The sequence below is a fragment of the Chaetura pelagica genome, unplaced genomic scaffold (genome assembly GCF_000747805.2).
Source record: "Chaetura pelagica isolate M959 unplaced genomic scaffold, ChaPel_1.0 scaffold40, whole genome shotgun sequence".
NCBI classification, from domain to species: domain Eukaryota; kingdom Metazoa; phylum Chordata; class Aves; order Apodiformes; family Apodidae; genus Chaetura; species Chaetura pelagica.
In genome coordinates this window covers 1,573,333-1,590,775 of record NW_009952160.1, presented here as the reverse complement: position 1 = coordinate 1,590,775, position 17,443 = coordinate 1,573,333, and the positions used below count along the sequence as shown (strand labels likewise).

The 17,443-nt window shown below is 37.5% G+C and overlaps 1 protein-coding gene across 1 annotated transcript; it reads right to left on the bottom strand.

The window, feature by feature from the left end:
- Positions 1 to 12,707: 12,707 nt before the first annotated feature.
- On the bottom strand, positions 12,708 to 13,331 carry LOC104397261 (chromosome unknown open reading frame, human C5orf30). Its single transcript, XM_010007213.1, has one exon. It carries the CDS (start codon positions 13,329 to 13,331, stop codon positions 12,708 to 12,710), a length of 624 nt encoding a protein of 207 aa, XP_010005515.1.
- Between the last annotated feature and the right edge of the window lie 4,112 nt (positions 13,332 to 17,443).

Below are 17,443 nucleotides of genomic sequence, written 5' to 3'. Positions count from 1 at the left end.
TAGTAAAAAAAAAAGAAAATTGGCCTATGAAATGGCATTCTGAACATGTTTCCTTCATCATAACCCAGCCAAATTCCACTGCTGCCATAGGTAATTCTTGTTTAAAGCCAACTAATTACAGGGTTTTGGTTTTAATTTAATGAACAAAGGACAAAGCTTTTCAGTATGTTGGAAACCGGTGTTAGATATGGTGCTGTTATAGTCAACTCCTCCAGCTGTTGCCTCTCTCCACTTACTATCAGCATACATAGTAACACAGTGGTACAAACATTATTTATAAAATGTGTGTTTCAGAGCATATAGAAAAGAATGTGTAACACTTGATCAGAGATAGTTGCTGGTCTTTCATTTCTTCTAGATGGATTACAGCTTTGAAAGCTTCAATTAATAAATGGTTACCCCTACACCAGGCAATCCAAGATTTCATGAACAGGCCACTGGAAGAGACAAGGATGTAAGAAGAAAACTAGTCTTTTTCCCCTTGATTTATTTTTTTTCCATTAAAAATCCATCCTATGTCTTATTGTTAATTTCAAACATGCTCTAGCAGCAGATAATCTTTAGCATTGATAGACATTCTCACCTTCTGTAAGCATTAGTAAATAAATGTAAAGCTATGTTGCCTTCTTTGTGGTTGTCTAATTTGTGTTTCTGCTTCAACTCAAACCATGCATAGAGTCTATTACAGCAGTGAACTGACATCAACATTTATCTGAAGCAGACAAAAGATGTACTTCAGCACTTTTGCACATTCATGCACTGTATTTCTATATATATTTTGTATTCCCTGATATTTTATATCTGCACCCCTTTTTCTTGAACATGCACCTTTTGCAAAGACTTATGCTTTTCCATCCAGAAATTTCATATATGAGTTTGCCTGTAAGTTTCTAGATGGTGCAGGACTTAAGGCTGGGACAGGCTAGACTGACTGAAAGACTTAGAAGCAACACACTATGACAGCATTCCTGGGGGAACGGAATAAATTTGTCTGATTTGGATAAATACTTTTGTTCTTGGACACTCTAAATTGACATAAATTTGAATTTAAAGAGGTTTTTATTTGGCTATCTGCCACTACAGCACAGCATATTTGTGGACAGAAATCAGTTCAAGAATTAAAGAAGCTGTTTCCTCCAAAGTAATCAGTAAGAGACAACACCATAAATACTGATCAGGGATATCAGGGTTAGACATCTGTGGTTATTACATCTGGTCATATACATAATCTTTGACATTATTCTCTAACATTATAATAAATCTAGGTATTCAGCTTGCAAGCTTCAAAAAATACTAACTGAAGTAAAATAAGAAGTTAGTTCCATTCATTTCTTGAAGAAACATGCTAAGAAATTTATTATGTGATGCTGCAGCAAAGTACAGAATGGAAAAGAATACACACTATCCTCAGATCACGTGATCACCAAATTTCTTGTTCACACACTTAATATGTGTAGCACAAAGAACTGTCAGGGATGAAGGATTCCATAACTTCAACAGCAAGGTGCAAAAAGAAAACACAGAATCATAGTGTGGTTTTGGGCTGGAAGATGAGTCTGCCTACATCCATCACATTGGCAGACTCATCTTCCTTAAAGCACGCTGAGGATACCGGGCTATCTCCATCTAGCATTTGCATTACAAGCAACAGGTTTTCGTATGTTTAATTTCTGTTGTACAAATTATTTAGCATAAAAATGCATATAGTGCTCCCTTTTCATTACTCATTACATTTAACCTTTGCGTTGATTGGCCTCTCATCATCTTTTCAGTTACATAACTTTCTGTATATTAATTTCTAACTAAAATCTTTATTCACTTCTGGTCACCCTGCTGATTGTAGTCCCTGATTTTGAAACCTGGATGGGATGGGTAAGGGGATCTCCAAACAGCATTACTGGTTACTGTGACCCTGGCCACCGTGTGCTGGTTTCAAGATGTGTTCTTGTATTGTTCTTTCCATGGTAGCTGCATGATCATAACATCTTATTCTTCATGAATTTACGGTTCCCAGTTAAACATAATGCTAGACTCTAGCTGCTTGTACCACCTGCTTACTTCTTGTGGTTTCTGTGACTACTGAAGTAAACCACAATCACGTTTCCCCCCATGATTCTCTTGAGATCATCTTCTCCCAAACATTCTGTCTTGCCCAATTCAGCCCGACCAGGCCTGACCACCCCTCCTCAGTCAAACCAAGTAATAAAAATACAATCAGATAAGTAACAAAAGGACCTTAAAGATTATCTAGATCCAACCCCTCTACATTGGCAGGGACAACTCCCACTAGATCAGGTTGCTCAGGACAGTCTTTATTTTCTTACTAAATTTTCATAGTTATAAAGTGCTTTCTAAATTAGAATGATTCTTCTCCATAATTGCGATAGTTTCCAAGGTGTATCAGTGTTACAGTAACAATTTGTGCTTTATTCAGCGTTGTAAGTAATAAATACGGAACCCTAAAAAATGTAAGTACTTTCTTCAGTTTGGTGGAAGTCAAAAGGTATCAAAAATGCCTCAAATGTACACCTGTACAGAAAAGAACAAAATCTTACTGTTGTTGTAAAGCTGCATATTTACACAGCAAACTTCTTGGGACTCTTTGCTTAACTGGGTTTTAAATCAGCAGAGTTTGCTGAAATATTTTTTTTTTATTTGCCTCATGATTTTTCTTTCACTTCAATGATTATACTTCCAAAAGCAAAGAAAATACTAAAGTAAATAGGAAACAATTTCTAAAATTATCTTAAACTATGAAAAATTATAAAAAATGTAAGCTATTAAAAAAACAATCAAACAAACAAACCAAACCAAAATAAAACAAAACAAACCCACCAAAAACTATCAAGTTTCAGAATTATCTAGGTTTTAACCCAGAAAAAATGATGAGGATCCAAAGGCAAGCTTGTTACACTTTGCTGAGTATCAATCTGCTGGTACCTCCCCAGTCAGCCAGGACTACTGATAAATGATGGAAGTCACCTTGGTGAACACCCCCACCAGCTCTTTCAGCACTCTTGGGTGCTTCCCATCCAGCCCCACAGATCTGTGCACATCTACGTGGAATAGCAGTTCACTGACCACCTCCTTCTGGACTGTGGGAGCATCGTTCTACTCCTGATCCCTGTCACCATTCTTAGGGAGTTGAGTTCCCTCAACATAACTGGTCCTTGTACAGCACTTGTTCCTGTAGGTACAAACTCTGAATAGTGACTGAGATACACCACTGCTAGTCAGTGTAGCCTGTTCATCAGAGCACACACAACTGTGAAATATTGCTCTGTATGGAGAGAAGTCATCAAGAAATGCATTCAAATCCTGCCTTGCTCATGACTGAGGGATCAGAGATTTTAAAATGCGAGTTTTTCACAAACATTTTCAAGCCTTAGTGCACTAGATAAGTATCACCTGCTTGTAAAAACAATAAGCAGCAGAATTGAAACCAAGACTCTGAAAGTGGAACAAGATACTAAATTAAATATAAATTTTCCTTCCGTTTTTGGCCAACAGAGAAAACATTTCAGTAATGACTGCAATTCTGCATCTAGTAGCACCTGACACTTACCTACCTGTCATGTACTTTGAGATCAAAGTTATGTATTGTAGATCAGATAAAGCCTTCCAGTCTTCTCTGCAGAACTCATATCCTGTCCTTCTTTTTCTATTTATTGTTACAACTAAAGGAAGAAAAATCTCAATACAAGCAAGATCATATATTATGTCTAATTAATTACTTGAAAAGAAATTAAATCAGGCAGTGAACTGATCATGTTATATGGAAATCTATGTTTTGTATTGATATATCTTTAGGCGTTGTAGCTATTATTTGCAGAATGCATTTAAAAGAGATAATTCACAATGTGTTTACATAGAATTCTCAAATATTTTGTTAAAATAGTCAACTTGGGAGACTGGGCAAATTGTGTCCTTTCCATGCAGGCTGCTGTTGCATATTGGACCCAGATAGAGAGTGATATTTTCCAAATCCTTCATTATTGCTAGCTATTCTGAGATGAAAGTGAAGTGAAATACGTTTTCCATAAATATTGTTCATTTCCTTCCTGGCTACTGTTGATGGTGGTCATGGAATGATACATGAAAAGACAGGCTGAACAATTCTGACCCTAAAGAACTAGTCTCTCCAGAATAAGATGTTCTGAAATGCAGCATCACCTTTCTTGAAGATGGGTGGAAAGGAAACAGATTATCACAGCATGTTGCTGGTACATCCTAGCAACAAACTAAATTGAGTTTCTGCTCTGCTGTACTGGTCAGCAGGTGATGAATGGAGCCCAGAGTCTTCATGTTGCTAAAGCACAGACTGCAAAGGTCACAGCATGCCTGGCAATTCATAAAGAGAAATGAACACAATTCCACTACTGCTTTTCTCTGGCAAGACAGAGTACTAGAACACACTTGCAAAAAACCACAACTCATACCAGTGTAAGAATTTGACCCAGAGAATGAGACTCTTCCCTGGTGAACAGTGTTTTTTCTTCTAAGTCATTTATATCACTGGTCTGAACACACTCTGTTATAAGAAAACTAAGCAAATTTTTCTGTGATTTTAATATCCATCTTTTATAAACAGACTTTGAAGAACATAAAATGTTCACCATGTCCCAAATCATGTGTCTTACATGTCTCTGATTATGTATGCATTTCCCATTAAAATTGGCAACCAAGCATCTCATACTATGTTCTGAAATGGAGGGAGAATACTACAAGTATTTTAGCAAACAGTCTGTGTTATTAATTGTTAAGTATTATATAAAATATTTTAATATTTAAATCACAAATGCTGCCCTCAGTTCTCAAGGAGAGGCTATATCTGCATATAAGTTATCAGCTACAGAAATGAAAAAATCTTTACAAATATCAGTAGTTAACTCTCTGTTTGTTACTAGGATAAATTCTGAAGTGAACCATTGTATAAAGCCATTCAAAGGAAATGGACAATGATTTATTATTTAATGGCATGTCTTCCCACGCTAACAGCAAGAGAACATGCAAACAAGGAGCTCTAAAATGTCAAGGAACACAGCAGAAAAGTGTCCAGAGACAGAGAAGAAATCAACTCCCAGGGAACCACAAAATCATCATGATTGGAAAAGATCTCTAAGATCACTGATTCCAACTGTGCAGCCAGGAGAAAACAGACAAACAAAACCAAATACAAAAAAAACCCAAACCCAAAAAAAACAACACAACAAGACCCACCATGCCCACTAGAGCATGCCCTGAAGCACCACGTCTACACATTTTTTTAATACCTTCAGGGATGGTGACTCAACCACCAGCCTGGGCAGCGTGTTCCAGTGCCTGACTACACTTTTCTTAGTTGTGGAGAGCAACGAGGTCTCTCCTCTGCCTCCTCCAAACTACACAATGCCAGTTCCCGTAGCCTCTCCTCACAGGATTTATTCTCTAGAACCTCCATCATCTTTGTCGCCCTTCTCTGGACTTGCTCCAGCAACTCAATGTCCTTCTTGTAATGAAGGGCCCAAAATAAAACACAAGCAGTCTCACCAGTGCAGAGTACTGAGGTGCAATTACTTTCATACTCCAGCTAGCCACACTATTCCTGATGCAGGCCAGGGTTCTGTTGTTCTTCTTGGCCACCTGAGCATACTGCTGGCTCATATTCAGCTGGCTGTCAACCACAAGCAGCTTTTCAGCATTTTCCTGAACCTGTAGTGTTGGATTGTTGTGACTCAAGTGCAGAACCCAACACTTGGCCTTGTTGAACCTCACACATCTGGCCTCTGCCCATCAATCCAGCCTGTGTGGATCACTCTGAAGAGCCTTCCTACCCTTGAGCAGAACAACACTCCCACCCAACTTGGTGTTCTCTGCAAACTTACTGAGGAAGCCCTCAATTTCCTCATCTAGATTATTGATAAAGAGAAGACTGGCCCCAAAACTGAGTCCTGGGGGATACCACTTATAACTGGCCAACAGATGGATTTAACTCCATTCACTACAACCCTCTGGGCTTGGCTGTCCAGCCAGTTTTTACCCAGCAAAGAGTGCACCTGTCTATGTCATGAGCCACCAGCTTCTCTAGCAGATTGTTGTAGCAGGCAGTGTCAAAGGCTTTACTAAAGCCTAGATAAACAACATCCACAGCCTTTCCCTCATCCACCAGGTGGATCATCTGGTCATAGAAGGAGATTGATTCATTGATTTGAGGGAGGAAAAGAAAAATAGTATTTTCTCTCAAATTTCCTTGGACTGAGCTTTCATGCAGATTTTTCTCCCATTTGTAAACTGAAAAGCCTTCTAAGTACCCTCTAGATCAAATTATTTATATGCAAATAATTCTTCATTGTTTTGATAACTTGTGTTGTGATCCCTCTGGTACATAGAATTTGTTATGTGCATGAGATTTTCCCTAACATCTTCAGCAGTAAAAACTAACAGAAGGAATTCACTGCGTTTCTGTCATGGCCTCATCACACAAGTGCCCTTGGGCATCTCAACAGCTTTTCCTTATTTTGTCCCCCTAGATGACTTTCTGCTTTTGATGAATTCAGAGAAATTTTCACTATTACCTTTAGTTTCCCTAGCAGAAAAAACTGCCTTGTTCTCTGCATTTAAGCAGGCTTTTGATTTCTTAACGTCAACATTTCCCTTATGGTGTCTACCCAAAGTCAGACATGGTTTTATTGGATCACTTTTTTTTTGTAGGCTTCTGGCTTTTTTTTCACTGCCTTATTATTACATAATTAAAACACATACTGGATTTATGTGGATAAATTCTGCACCTATGACTTACCTGACCTCCTCTTTCCTCTTACAAGCCTGACTGTATTGTGATTTTACTACAGATGTCTCTTGGTAATACATCTTGAGGCAAATCTTCACTGACACCTGTGATTAGGTGCAGAAAAGCATAAACCTTCTAAGAACAGTTATTCCAGAAAGCAGTTATCTAGTCAGTACAAAAAAAATTAAAAATCACACTATGTTTTACACACATTGTAATATATATTTTTTCTTCAGCTTTTTCTTCATTTAGTTATGGTTTATGTTGACTTGTGGTGACCACAGAAGCAAAAAGGACAACCTTTTGGTTTTCCAGCTTTAAGATTAAGTTTGATTTGACAGTGGATGTTTCAGACATTTTATAGCATCCTGATGATATCATCTGATCCGGATGACTGAGGACAGATTTTGTCTTCCAATCAGAGAAAAGATGGTCTCAAGAGGAGCTTTAATCCAAACAACTACTTACTGTGTTGCAATTGCCCCACTGAAAGGGTTACGAAGCATTGGAACAGGCTATGCAGGGAAGTGACTGAGTCACTAGCTCTGAGGGTCTTTAGAAGACATGCAGCTGTGGCTTTTAGGGACATTATTTAGTGAGAGACTTGAGTGTTAGGTTTGTGGTTGGACTCTATGATCTTAAAGGTCCTTTCCAGCCTAAATGATTCTACGATTATGTGGGAACTGGGTAATCCAACCTTCTAAAACACTTCTGAAATGTTATGTTTAGTTTTCCTGAAACACTTGATTATCTCTGAAATATTAATGTCTTGCAAAATTCAGAGTTTGGAACAGTCTCTACAGATCACCGTGTCCCACCCCTGTTCCCTAGAGAGATGAATGAATTTTTTGCTGTGTTTGCAGTTCTACTTCAAAATTATTACATCAATAGAACTGCCACCACTTACATGAAAATTTACGTACCATTTTAACCGATATCCCAATCAGTATTTCTTCCTTCAATACAGTTTGTTTTAGAGTGGAGCCAGGGATCCCTTGCACAGCTCAAATGGGGAGACACAGGCACACAAAAATAAGCAAAGCATATGGAATTTATTAAGCTACTAATTCCTAGTATAATGCAGTATTACACATTACAGTTACACACAATTACATACACACAAACCCAACAGAGATGAAGACCCACAGTCCCAGGTGTAGCATCATGTGGTGCAAGAGGCAGTTGGCAGGTGCAACGCTTGACTTGGGCATCGCTACAGAGGCAACAGTGACCACTTTAGTGGTGCACTAGCCCAGTGCCCTCAGGAAAATCCTGGCTTATACTGGGAGCAGGGGGGATGGAGTTCTGGCACAGGTCATCCCAACCAGGTTACATCACACAAGGCAAACACACATGCACAACCAATTGGGTGTGGGCTCCAAGATGCCCCCTCAGGTGCACTTCCTCTTATCTTCTTCTATCTTCCTTGTCCTTTGGCTGCCCTGGGAACTGAACAAACCACAGCTTGTACAAATGCCAGATGCCTCCCAAGGTTCTGTTACTTTGCCGTAATTTTTCTTTTATCTGTTTGACCATGAATTCCTCCCAAAGTTCTGCTTTCCTTATCTGTTTCAACCATGGACCATTACTCATCCCTATTAACCCATTCTGATACACTGGTTTGTTTCAATCATCTCTCTATACCAAAACTAATTCTGAAATAGTATCAGCTGAACATTGAAATGCTGATAAAAATGGGAATTAATATTTTCTATAGAATGCATTAATATAGACAGGTATACATCCTGTATACAGTCAGTTGCTTGGAGCTGTAGCTATTCTGGATATTTCAATTTCCCTTCATAAAAAATGGAAGATGTTTGCCCCAATTAAAATAAATTAAAAAAATTAAATCACTGAGCAAAGGCATAGAAAAATTCAATCTTACATTCACTGCTTTCTTACCCCTACTCTATTTCATCTAGTTTAAAAAGTTGGTTCTTTGCCACTTGCTATTCCAGGGCACTGTATTATTTCTCCTTCTGTACTTTTATCTGTTTTCAGACTGTAGTTCACACCACATGGCTCTATGATGCAGTATTTCTGGCCTGAAATAGGCTTCTAAAAGCTAACACTTGTACCTAACAGTTTTCTTCAACATTCTTTGAATTTATGAAAAATAGGTTAATGTAAAGCACTACAGTGATTTATGGCTTGTTCCATTTTTCGTAAGGTTCGAGCGGTTAATGCTGCTCTGAAAGTTCTTGCATATTTAGCACTTGTGTCTTTCAGCTTCACTGAAAGAACAGGTTATCTTCAGAAGCTTCAGCAAGCAAGCTTTTAGCAAAATGAAATGGGGCCATAATCCCTACCAGTCATCATAACTGGTATTTATACTGGAATACATAATGAAGGTTGAATCTCCTTCCCTCCCCTTTAACTTGATAATAACACAATGTTCCAAAAAGGGACGTTTCCCATATTCTATACATCTGAAGATAGAGCTTGGTCATTCCCAAGAGCTTTTATGATAGAATAAAGAGGAAAGACAAAAAAAAAAGAAATCACTAGCAACATCACCAGGGCAAAAAAAGCCCCATAATCTGTCTGAAAGCCTTTGAAAGTTAGAATTAACCTCTCATTAAAAAATGTGGTGTGATACAGACAAAAAAAAAAATGCAAACTATCACCTAGAACACATTTTCTGTGCAGAACTGGAATAAAACAAGTATCATGACTCAGTGTGTGGATTGGTTTTTGCATGCTGGGTGAAGAAGTCAGTTTTGGAACAACAGTTTGATCCATAAAACTTGACATTAGCTTGGTACTGACCTTAAGATTTTTTTTATTTTTATTTTTAACTGAATACTCTGATTTACCAAATGAAAGCATACTTTTAAACCCACTTAGAATTTTTTTAAGACCAGTTTTGTGTTCTGGATAGTTTTTTCATCTCTCCAAAAGCAAGTTATATAGCCTGACACCACCTAGCTTTACTGAAATAATCAGCTGGTGTTTCTGCAGATATTGTAGATTTTTGAAGTTATGCAGCCTTTATGCTCCTCTCTTCAAAGTCTTCTTAAAAATTGCACTTGTCCTCTTCTCTTACTTGCCCACAAAATTATGAAATTTTTTACCCACCAAACCCTGAACTACTAAGAACCTGTCTCCGTGTCCAGACAGCAACAACTACATTTTCAGCAGCTTAAAAATAACTTAACATTTCTCCATTTCTCCTCTGTTCTTCCCAGAAAAAACAAAACAAAACAAAAGATGTTGAGGAGAGTAGCTACAGAAAATTCTGAAAGTTTGTCTATTACTTATTTTGCAATGTTGTCTAGTACTCCTATTCTGTGGTTAACAATACCCACTAGAGTCAGCAAGAGAGATCATCACCCAAGAGAACTGAGTAGAAATCAGAATACAATGGATGAACAAAGAGGAAGTAAAGAAAATGTAAGATCAGTTAGGTACTGTGCACAGCCATAAATACAAGCCAAAAGAGAACAGGGCAGGAGCATTTACAAGTTGTTGTTTTTTAAAAGATGCCAGTAGTGTGCCTGAATTTAGGATCAGCCTCTATATCCCTGCATGTACATTCACATCTCATTCCAGATCTGCTTTAGTTAATGGTATCTTTAACAGAAAATGTGTTCTTACACTGTAAAATTTCTACCTTCAGTGTTTTAATCCTCTGGTAGATACCTAAAGCTGACACAGAAATATTTAGGTTTTGAGGATTTTTTCTTTTCTTCTAATTTATTAGAAGAAAAGTGAGAACTCACTTTGGAAGGTCAATATTGTTAATCTCCAATTTTCTTTTAGCAGTCTGAAGAACCACCTCATCTTTAACAGCATAATGTAATGGAAGACATTATAAGCACTAAGAAAAAGACAGGATCGAAAGCCTTCATTTGGCTGAGATTTTGTTTAATTCAGAGGTAAAAGGAGGAACACTCCATAGATGTAAAGAGTTCTGCTGAAGAACATTAAAAATCAAACTTGAAAAACATTGGGCTCTTGCATGAGGATCTACTACGAGAGCTGCAAGTGTGTATGATTTAAGCAAACAGTATTACCACACGTAAGCACCAAAAAGCAAAACATGGAACAAAAAAACATGGAACAAGTAGGAACATTTTTTTTTATGTTTGAACTTAACTAGATAGGCATCAACCTCCGTATTAGTATAGCTATAAAATTACTGAACAGAATGACATTACAAACATGCACAATATATTTCCATGGCTCATTTCCTGAAACAAAGTAACAAACCTAAAGCCATCTATTTCATACAAGTCCAAGATCCCGGCTTTAAAGCTGTTTTTTAAATGATCCCTTGTCTAAAGTTGTATATTTTAAATGTCCTCTTTTTCCTACAAAGCAGAAGACTCCACAACAATACGTGTTTATACCACCCTTTTTTATTTTTCAGCCAGAAATACAGTTTCATAGGGTATTTCAATAAAAAGTGGTTGTTTAATCCTTAAACAGAAGTCCCATCTCATTGGCATCTGAACATATCCTGTTTTCCAAACTGAAGACTTCCACTTTCCGAAACTGAAGACCTCACTTTGAAGATCATTGTTCGGTATATAAAATTTAAACAGGTGTAGTTACCTTTTGAAAATAGATTTTGGGTTGTTTCAAAAACTCTAAAAAAACATAGCCAAACCAGCAAAATGCAGACTTACTGAAGATAAATACTTCTGACAGAAGACATTAAAAAGAAGATTACATTGTTTTGAAACATTCAATCAGTTGTTTCTGGTAGAATTACTCACTGCTTCAGTAAACTACTGCGCCCAAGAAGACAGCCTGAAAGCTATTTTTAATTTTTTAACAGAAGTCACTAAAACATTCTCAATACATCTAGGAATACGGCTGTTAAAACAGCATTTCACATCAAGTTTGGATAAAAAATTCTTCATTAAAAGTAAGCCAGTGTATTCAGTCTACTGTGTTGAATAACCTAGGATTATCTCTTTTAATGCTAATATAGAAATACTTTAGTTATACTCCATTAAAAAAAAATAATCAGCTTTTGAGATCTCAAGTGTTCGGTGCCACAAATCACCAGAATTTCCAAAGCTATCTGGAAGTTATTCAAAAACTTCTGTTACTATACATGATAGAGAAATAATTAATTAAAATAAAAAACATTAGTGACATACCAATGCAGACATTCCAGTTTAATTACTGGAATCTGAAGTGAATCCTTGTTTGTGTATCAAGACAAGGTAAAGAGCAAATCCTATCAACAAAAAAAACAACAGACCCCTCACTCAACAAGAGATTTGTTTTTAGTAACTCAAATATTAATCCTGAACAACTTTTGTAGCGGAGAAAACGCAATTACTTTCATGCAGAACAAAAAAAATAATAGGATTCAAGTACTAAAGGTTTGTTTTATGAGTGAATCTCATCCTCACCACCAGTGCAAGTGCAGTTTGAAGATGTCTGAACTTGACTGTTTAAATAGCAAGTTATCCAGTTCAGTCAAGCTCACTTTCTCCTCCATGACAAAAAAATACATACATTTTATTGTAGAATAAAGGAACAAAAAGTAAAATCAAAAAGCCTCCTAAATTTGAGTACTTGGATCCAAGAGCAGCTTCTAGCATCAAGCCAAAATTAGCAACAACCAAGCAGACACCACCAATTAATTTATCACTTTTCAATTACTGTAAATACTGGATCTAACTGTACAAAAAGAGTATCCCAAACCCAAAAATCAAGCTTTTTTTAAAGGTGTCCAAAAAAATATCCACGAGTTGCAGTAAATTTTCATAAAAAGCTGCTTGCTCAGAAAGAGTTCTCCCTCTGAATATTTGTAACACACTGGATTGCAAAGATTCTATTAAAATAAATTACTTTCTGATAAAATTTAGCTGCTATGACCGCCTACAATGTGGGCAGTCATGTATACAGTACAACAGTGGTTTTTTGCAGCAACAGAGAAATAATGAGAAATTTGTTCTAAATCTGAGATGATAGCTCATGTGTTATTTCTTGCAAACATACGATCCCCTCTAAGGTTAAGGTGTTGGAGCTGGTATTGTAGCACTTCTGTGTCAACAGCTTCCTTAATGCTCATTTTGTCTAAATTGAGGTAGTCCAAGGATTTTGAATGAGCCTTTTTACCTTTAAAAAGGCAAAGAGGCAAGGGAGCATGAAGCGCCTTGCAAGGTTCATGTGGTAAAGCCTTTGTGCATTTATCCCCTGAGCTGGGCATCCGTCTCCTCCTCCTTCCATTTACTGCTGGGATCTCATATGGCTGATAATACCTACTTCTAGTTTTGTAGAAACGGGAGGAACGTGTAAGTCCTGAATCATGGTGTCTGGAGTGCAGGTTCAACCCAGGTTCCCCTTTATTCTCTTCACCTCCTGTACATTTCTGAGCTAATTTTAGCAGCTCCTCTCCAGTCGCAAAACCAACTAGGTAGTTAGAATCCATGCGAAGGATCTGATATCCTGCAACCGTCTGTCGCATTGGTGAGCAGGGGGTACTGGAACAGCGAGGCTTCTCTGATTCCATCCTGCCTCTGGGACTCACCTCTGCAAGAGGCACAGGGAGGCTGGATAGGGTCGTTCTGGATTCTCCGTTTATGTCAACTTCCATTTTACACACAATGCTATCCTCCTAAAAATAAAACAGGGTTTGATGAGAAACAGAGCCTTTCTGTGACATAAAGCTGAGAGAGGATGGCAGAAATGAGATTTTGTATCACCCAGAAGTCATGACCTGTACTTGTCTAGTCAGCCTTGTCCTGTGCTCTGCAGGGTGTTGAGTAACAAAACTATCACAGACATCTGCCTTTTAAAGTTATCTTGGGTTTTTAAAATAAAAGTCCCCAAAATATATTCCTGATATTCTTTAACATTCAAAACATTTTTAATAGTACTGTAGACAAAAATATAAGCATGTTTCCAGTCCATTTTTAAATCCTTTTATGCCATTCGATTCCTGACAGCATCTCACCTCTGAGGCCACCTACATCTATCAGTACATCCACAGCAACTTCTCCCATATTCAGTAGTGTATTTTTTCTATTGACAATAAACTCAGTAAAAAAAAGCTTTTAAAAAATGTGTTTAACAGCCACTATCTCAGTCAGGCATGACCATGGACCAGACTCGACCTATTGAGAGTACTTCTGTGCCTCCCTATTCCAGATGTGAAGACAGCTTGCTTTAGATTCAAAGAATGGCATCCTGGGTGTTCAACATTGTTGTTCATCAGCAATCCTTCCCCTGCAAAAAAACCCCACACCTATTCCAAGGTTGATTTCAAATGAACCAACCAAACTCACTCTATTTTACTCTATGTTTTTCTCACAAAGGAAACAGTATACTAACATTCAATGAACATAGCAGAAGATTCTTATAACCACCTTAAGAATACTTTTTTTTTAGTAAGAGATTCCTTTTTTCCCCCTGGATGCCAAACCTGCGGGGAGTATCATTTGTTAGGCATCAGAAAGATCTCACTGATAAAATATTCAAAATTGCAGTAAGTAGATGGAAGAATGGAAAGATGGCAATATATTCAGTGACACTAACTCTGTAAAAGAATCTAACATACTGAAGAGAGATATCAAGCCAGTTTTGACTCTTTTCTTTCTCCATGCTGCTATTACTTAATATATACAATGCACTCAAAAGATATATTTGTCAAACAATCAGGAGTATGGTCACACAGTACATGTGAAGCACACGTGAAGTTAGCACACACCGTTTGAATTATTTCAGTTGTCTCTGCTTGTGAAGGGGAAGAATAAGGTCTAAATCTCTTTCCTTGCAGGCTAAAATGAACATTTCACATACATATGGTATGTGCTCTTAGAAATACCATCTTATTTCTCTATGATTGAAATCAGGTCTTTGTGGACCAAAGTTTTCTGGAAATAATGATTTCCAATTTGCAATTAAAACAAGTGAAATACTTAGTTGAAAGGGGAAAAAAAAAAAAATCAAACTAAACTTTTTTGGTATGTAAAAGCACCCACAAAGGCACCACATTTCTTCTTCTAGAGTTGGCGTGGCCTGGCCATAGACAGTGAGATGTAGGCAGCTTGTAGTTTCTTTCAGTGCTGGCTGGTGATATGGATGCACATACTGTCAGCCAGATAATTGCTTTTAACTATGGTGGTGACCTTCAGCTGAAGGGACTTTAATATTGCTTCACCGTGCTCTTGAAGGTCTCCTGTATGAGCTGTGTTATGTTTTACAGACTAATGTCATGTTTCTAGACAGAGGAAAGGGGGGAATCACAGAGCGAAAGCTCTTGAAATGTATCAATGAATTACAAATTCTTCACCAACTCTTCCTGTTCCTTAGGAGAAATTCCAAACTTAATGGATGTAGTATTAAAAAGTTTTACCATATGAGAGAATATTCAGATGGACTATAAACAAAGTTTAGCAGGCATTTTTTCTCAAAATTAACTGCGAGAAAATGAAATTATGCATAAAGTGCACGTTATAATTATGCAGGTCTCAAGAAAAGAGGAATGCATATTACTGAATTAATAATGCCAGTGTAGTAACATTCAGATGCAATATAAGACAACAGTCCACAAAACAACTAGTAAAAATTGCAACTACAGAATAGCATGGGGGGGAGGGAGGTTTTTGTCAACAGGTGCAGTATTAAGCCCATCAGGAATCCAGTACACTGCAGAATAAATACCACATGGTTTGTACAGAAATACAAGGTTTATACAAGAAACTCAAGGAATTATTAACTGTTTTGCAAAAAAAAAGATTAAATTTCTAATCATGTGCTGCTATGCCAAGAAGCAAGAACTATTTAACCTACTTCTTAATAACTCTTATTAACGAAGCTTTAAGCAGAAAACAATTATAATCCAGAAAACTACCTTTTAAAAATTAAGATCACAAACCAATCACTAAGGAACTACAACTGGCTGCTCCTGTGACTAGTTCATCCAACAGATGGGACAGCCAGCAGATCAGATCAGCATGACAGAATGTACAATTTACATAGAAAAGCAATAGATGGAATTTCAAGAGTCATTCCAGGGTAGTGAATTTTGTATAAGCAGACTTAGTAAGCAAGGAAAGTAATAGAAAATTGTGGAAAACAAAGCAGTATTAGATGGAAGTGTTTAACAGAGGGCAACTTTTGCAAAGTATTTAGAGTCCTTTAAACAACATGTTTTCCTTAGTGGATGGAATCACAGAACACTTCCCTCTCACTCTATCAGCAAGCTGATGCTCCTGGCTGCCACAAAGATAGCTGTTCACTACCTGTACTCATCAAAAGATCGAGCAGTGAGACATGCTTTAAAAAGTTGATGAATATAGAAAATAATTTTTTTAATCTTTAGTTGGTTAGTAAGTTAAAAAACGTTAGCTAGGCAGAAATATGTTTGAAAAAAAGCTTTTTATTTGTCTGTGGTTTTGATTTCCATTTTATCACGAACTAAAATATAAGTTTCATTTTCAAAATTCTCTCCTCTTTCAGGTTAGTCCACCTGGGAAAAAACACCAGCAAAAAACCATCGCAAAACCTGACTGATCAACAAAAATTAAATTGTCTTTTTAAAATAATAAAAATAGAGGGGAAAAAGGCAGAAAAAGTCCAGAGTTTTTAAGGTTTTACAGATTTCACTAAATAAACACTAATTTTTGTCTCTAAAAATACACTAATGGCAATAGGGGCTTTTATGTCAAGAGGAAAAATGCATGTCTCCTAGGATCCTATGTTGCCACATCTGAAAATAGAGCTCTGCAGGTACTAGTTTGAAATTAATTATCTAAACAAAAATAGTATTACACACAGCCTTTGATTAAGAACAGCTATTCAAAGAAAGATGCCAGTAAAAATAAGACCTACTGAAAGATTAGAAAAAATATGTTTAATCAATGCAGCTTTTGGGGTTTTTTGTTTTGGTTTTTAACTGAACCACTCTGAATGCCTAGTTCTTTCTCTTGATGTAAACTTCAGTGTATTTAGGTGTTTGTTGGAAAGGTGTTTCATTTGTCTATACCATTCCCATTGCTAAAGGTCACTTTCTCAAGCTTAGCAGAGTTTCATACATTTCAATGGCTTTGAAGTTTTATTCTTTGTCTTCTCAAATCCTCCTTCCCTTACTTAAATGCTACCTAAACCCATGCATTTAAGGGTAATCTATGTCTGGAGTAAAAATTCATAAAAGTTCAAAGGCACATGCAGGTATGGTATATTTGTATTAAACTTATAACTACTGTGAACAGAAAACACTGACCCAAAATAGTCGGTTCATCTGACCTCACCATAACATTTGCATATGATTATGCAAGCCAGGTGTATGAAGCTGGTTAAAGAAGAGATCATGAAGAAAGCCGTGCTACAGTGCTGGTTCTGCTGTGCAAGAACTTAATCTCAGAAATGGCACTGACAGGCCTCATCTGCCTCCGCTGCTGAGCCGCTGTGGGGAACACTCTTCCCTCTTCGTTAAGAGACATAAAGAGTTAAAAATACAGCTGCTAACAGGTTAACTCTGGCTTTTCCGCCGTTTATGCTTTTACTAGTAGCTGGCATCGAAATCACCCCCGAGCGAGCTCTCTGCAGGCTCCAGGCCCGACACGATTCCCCGCCCGCACGGGGGTCCCGGGAACCACCGCGGTGCCCCCGGGACTTGCCCTGCAGGGCTGACCGGGGCCCGCTCGCTCCCACCGCCTGCACCGGCTGCTGCTGAGGGGGAACGCAAGCGGGGCAGCCGAGCAG

Bases quoted from the DNA above. Each gene is read 5' to 3' on its own strand.
- LOC104397261 (XM_010007213.1), bottom strand. From the start codon at position 13,331: ATGGAAGTTGACATAAACGGAGAATCCAGAACGACCCTATCCAGCCTC.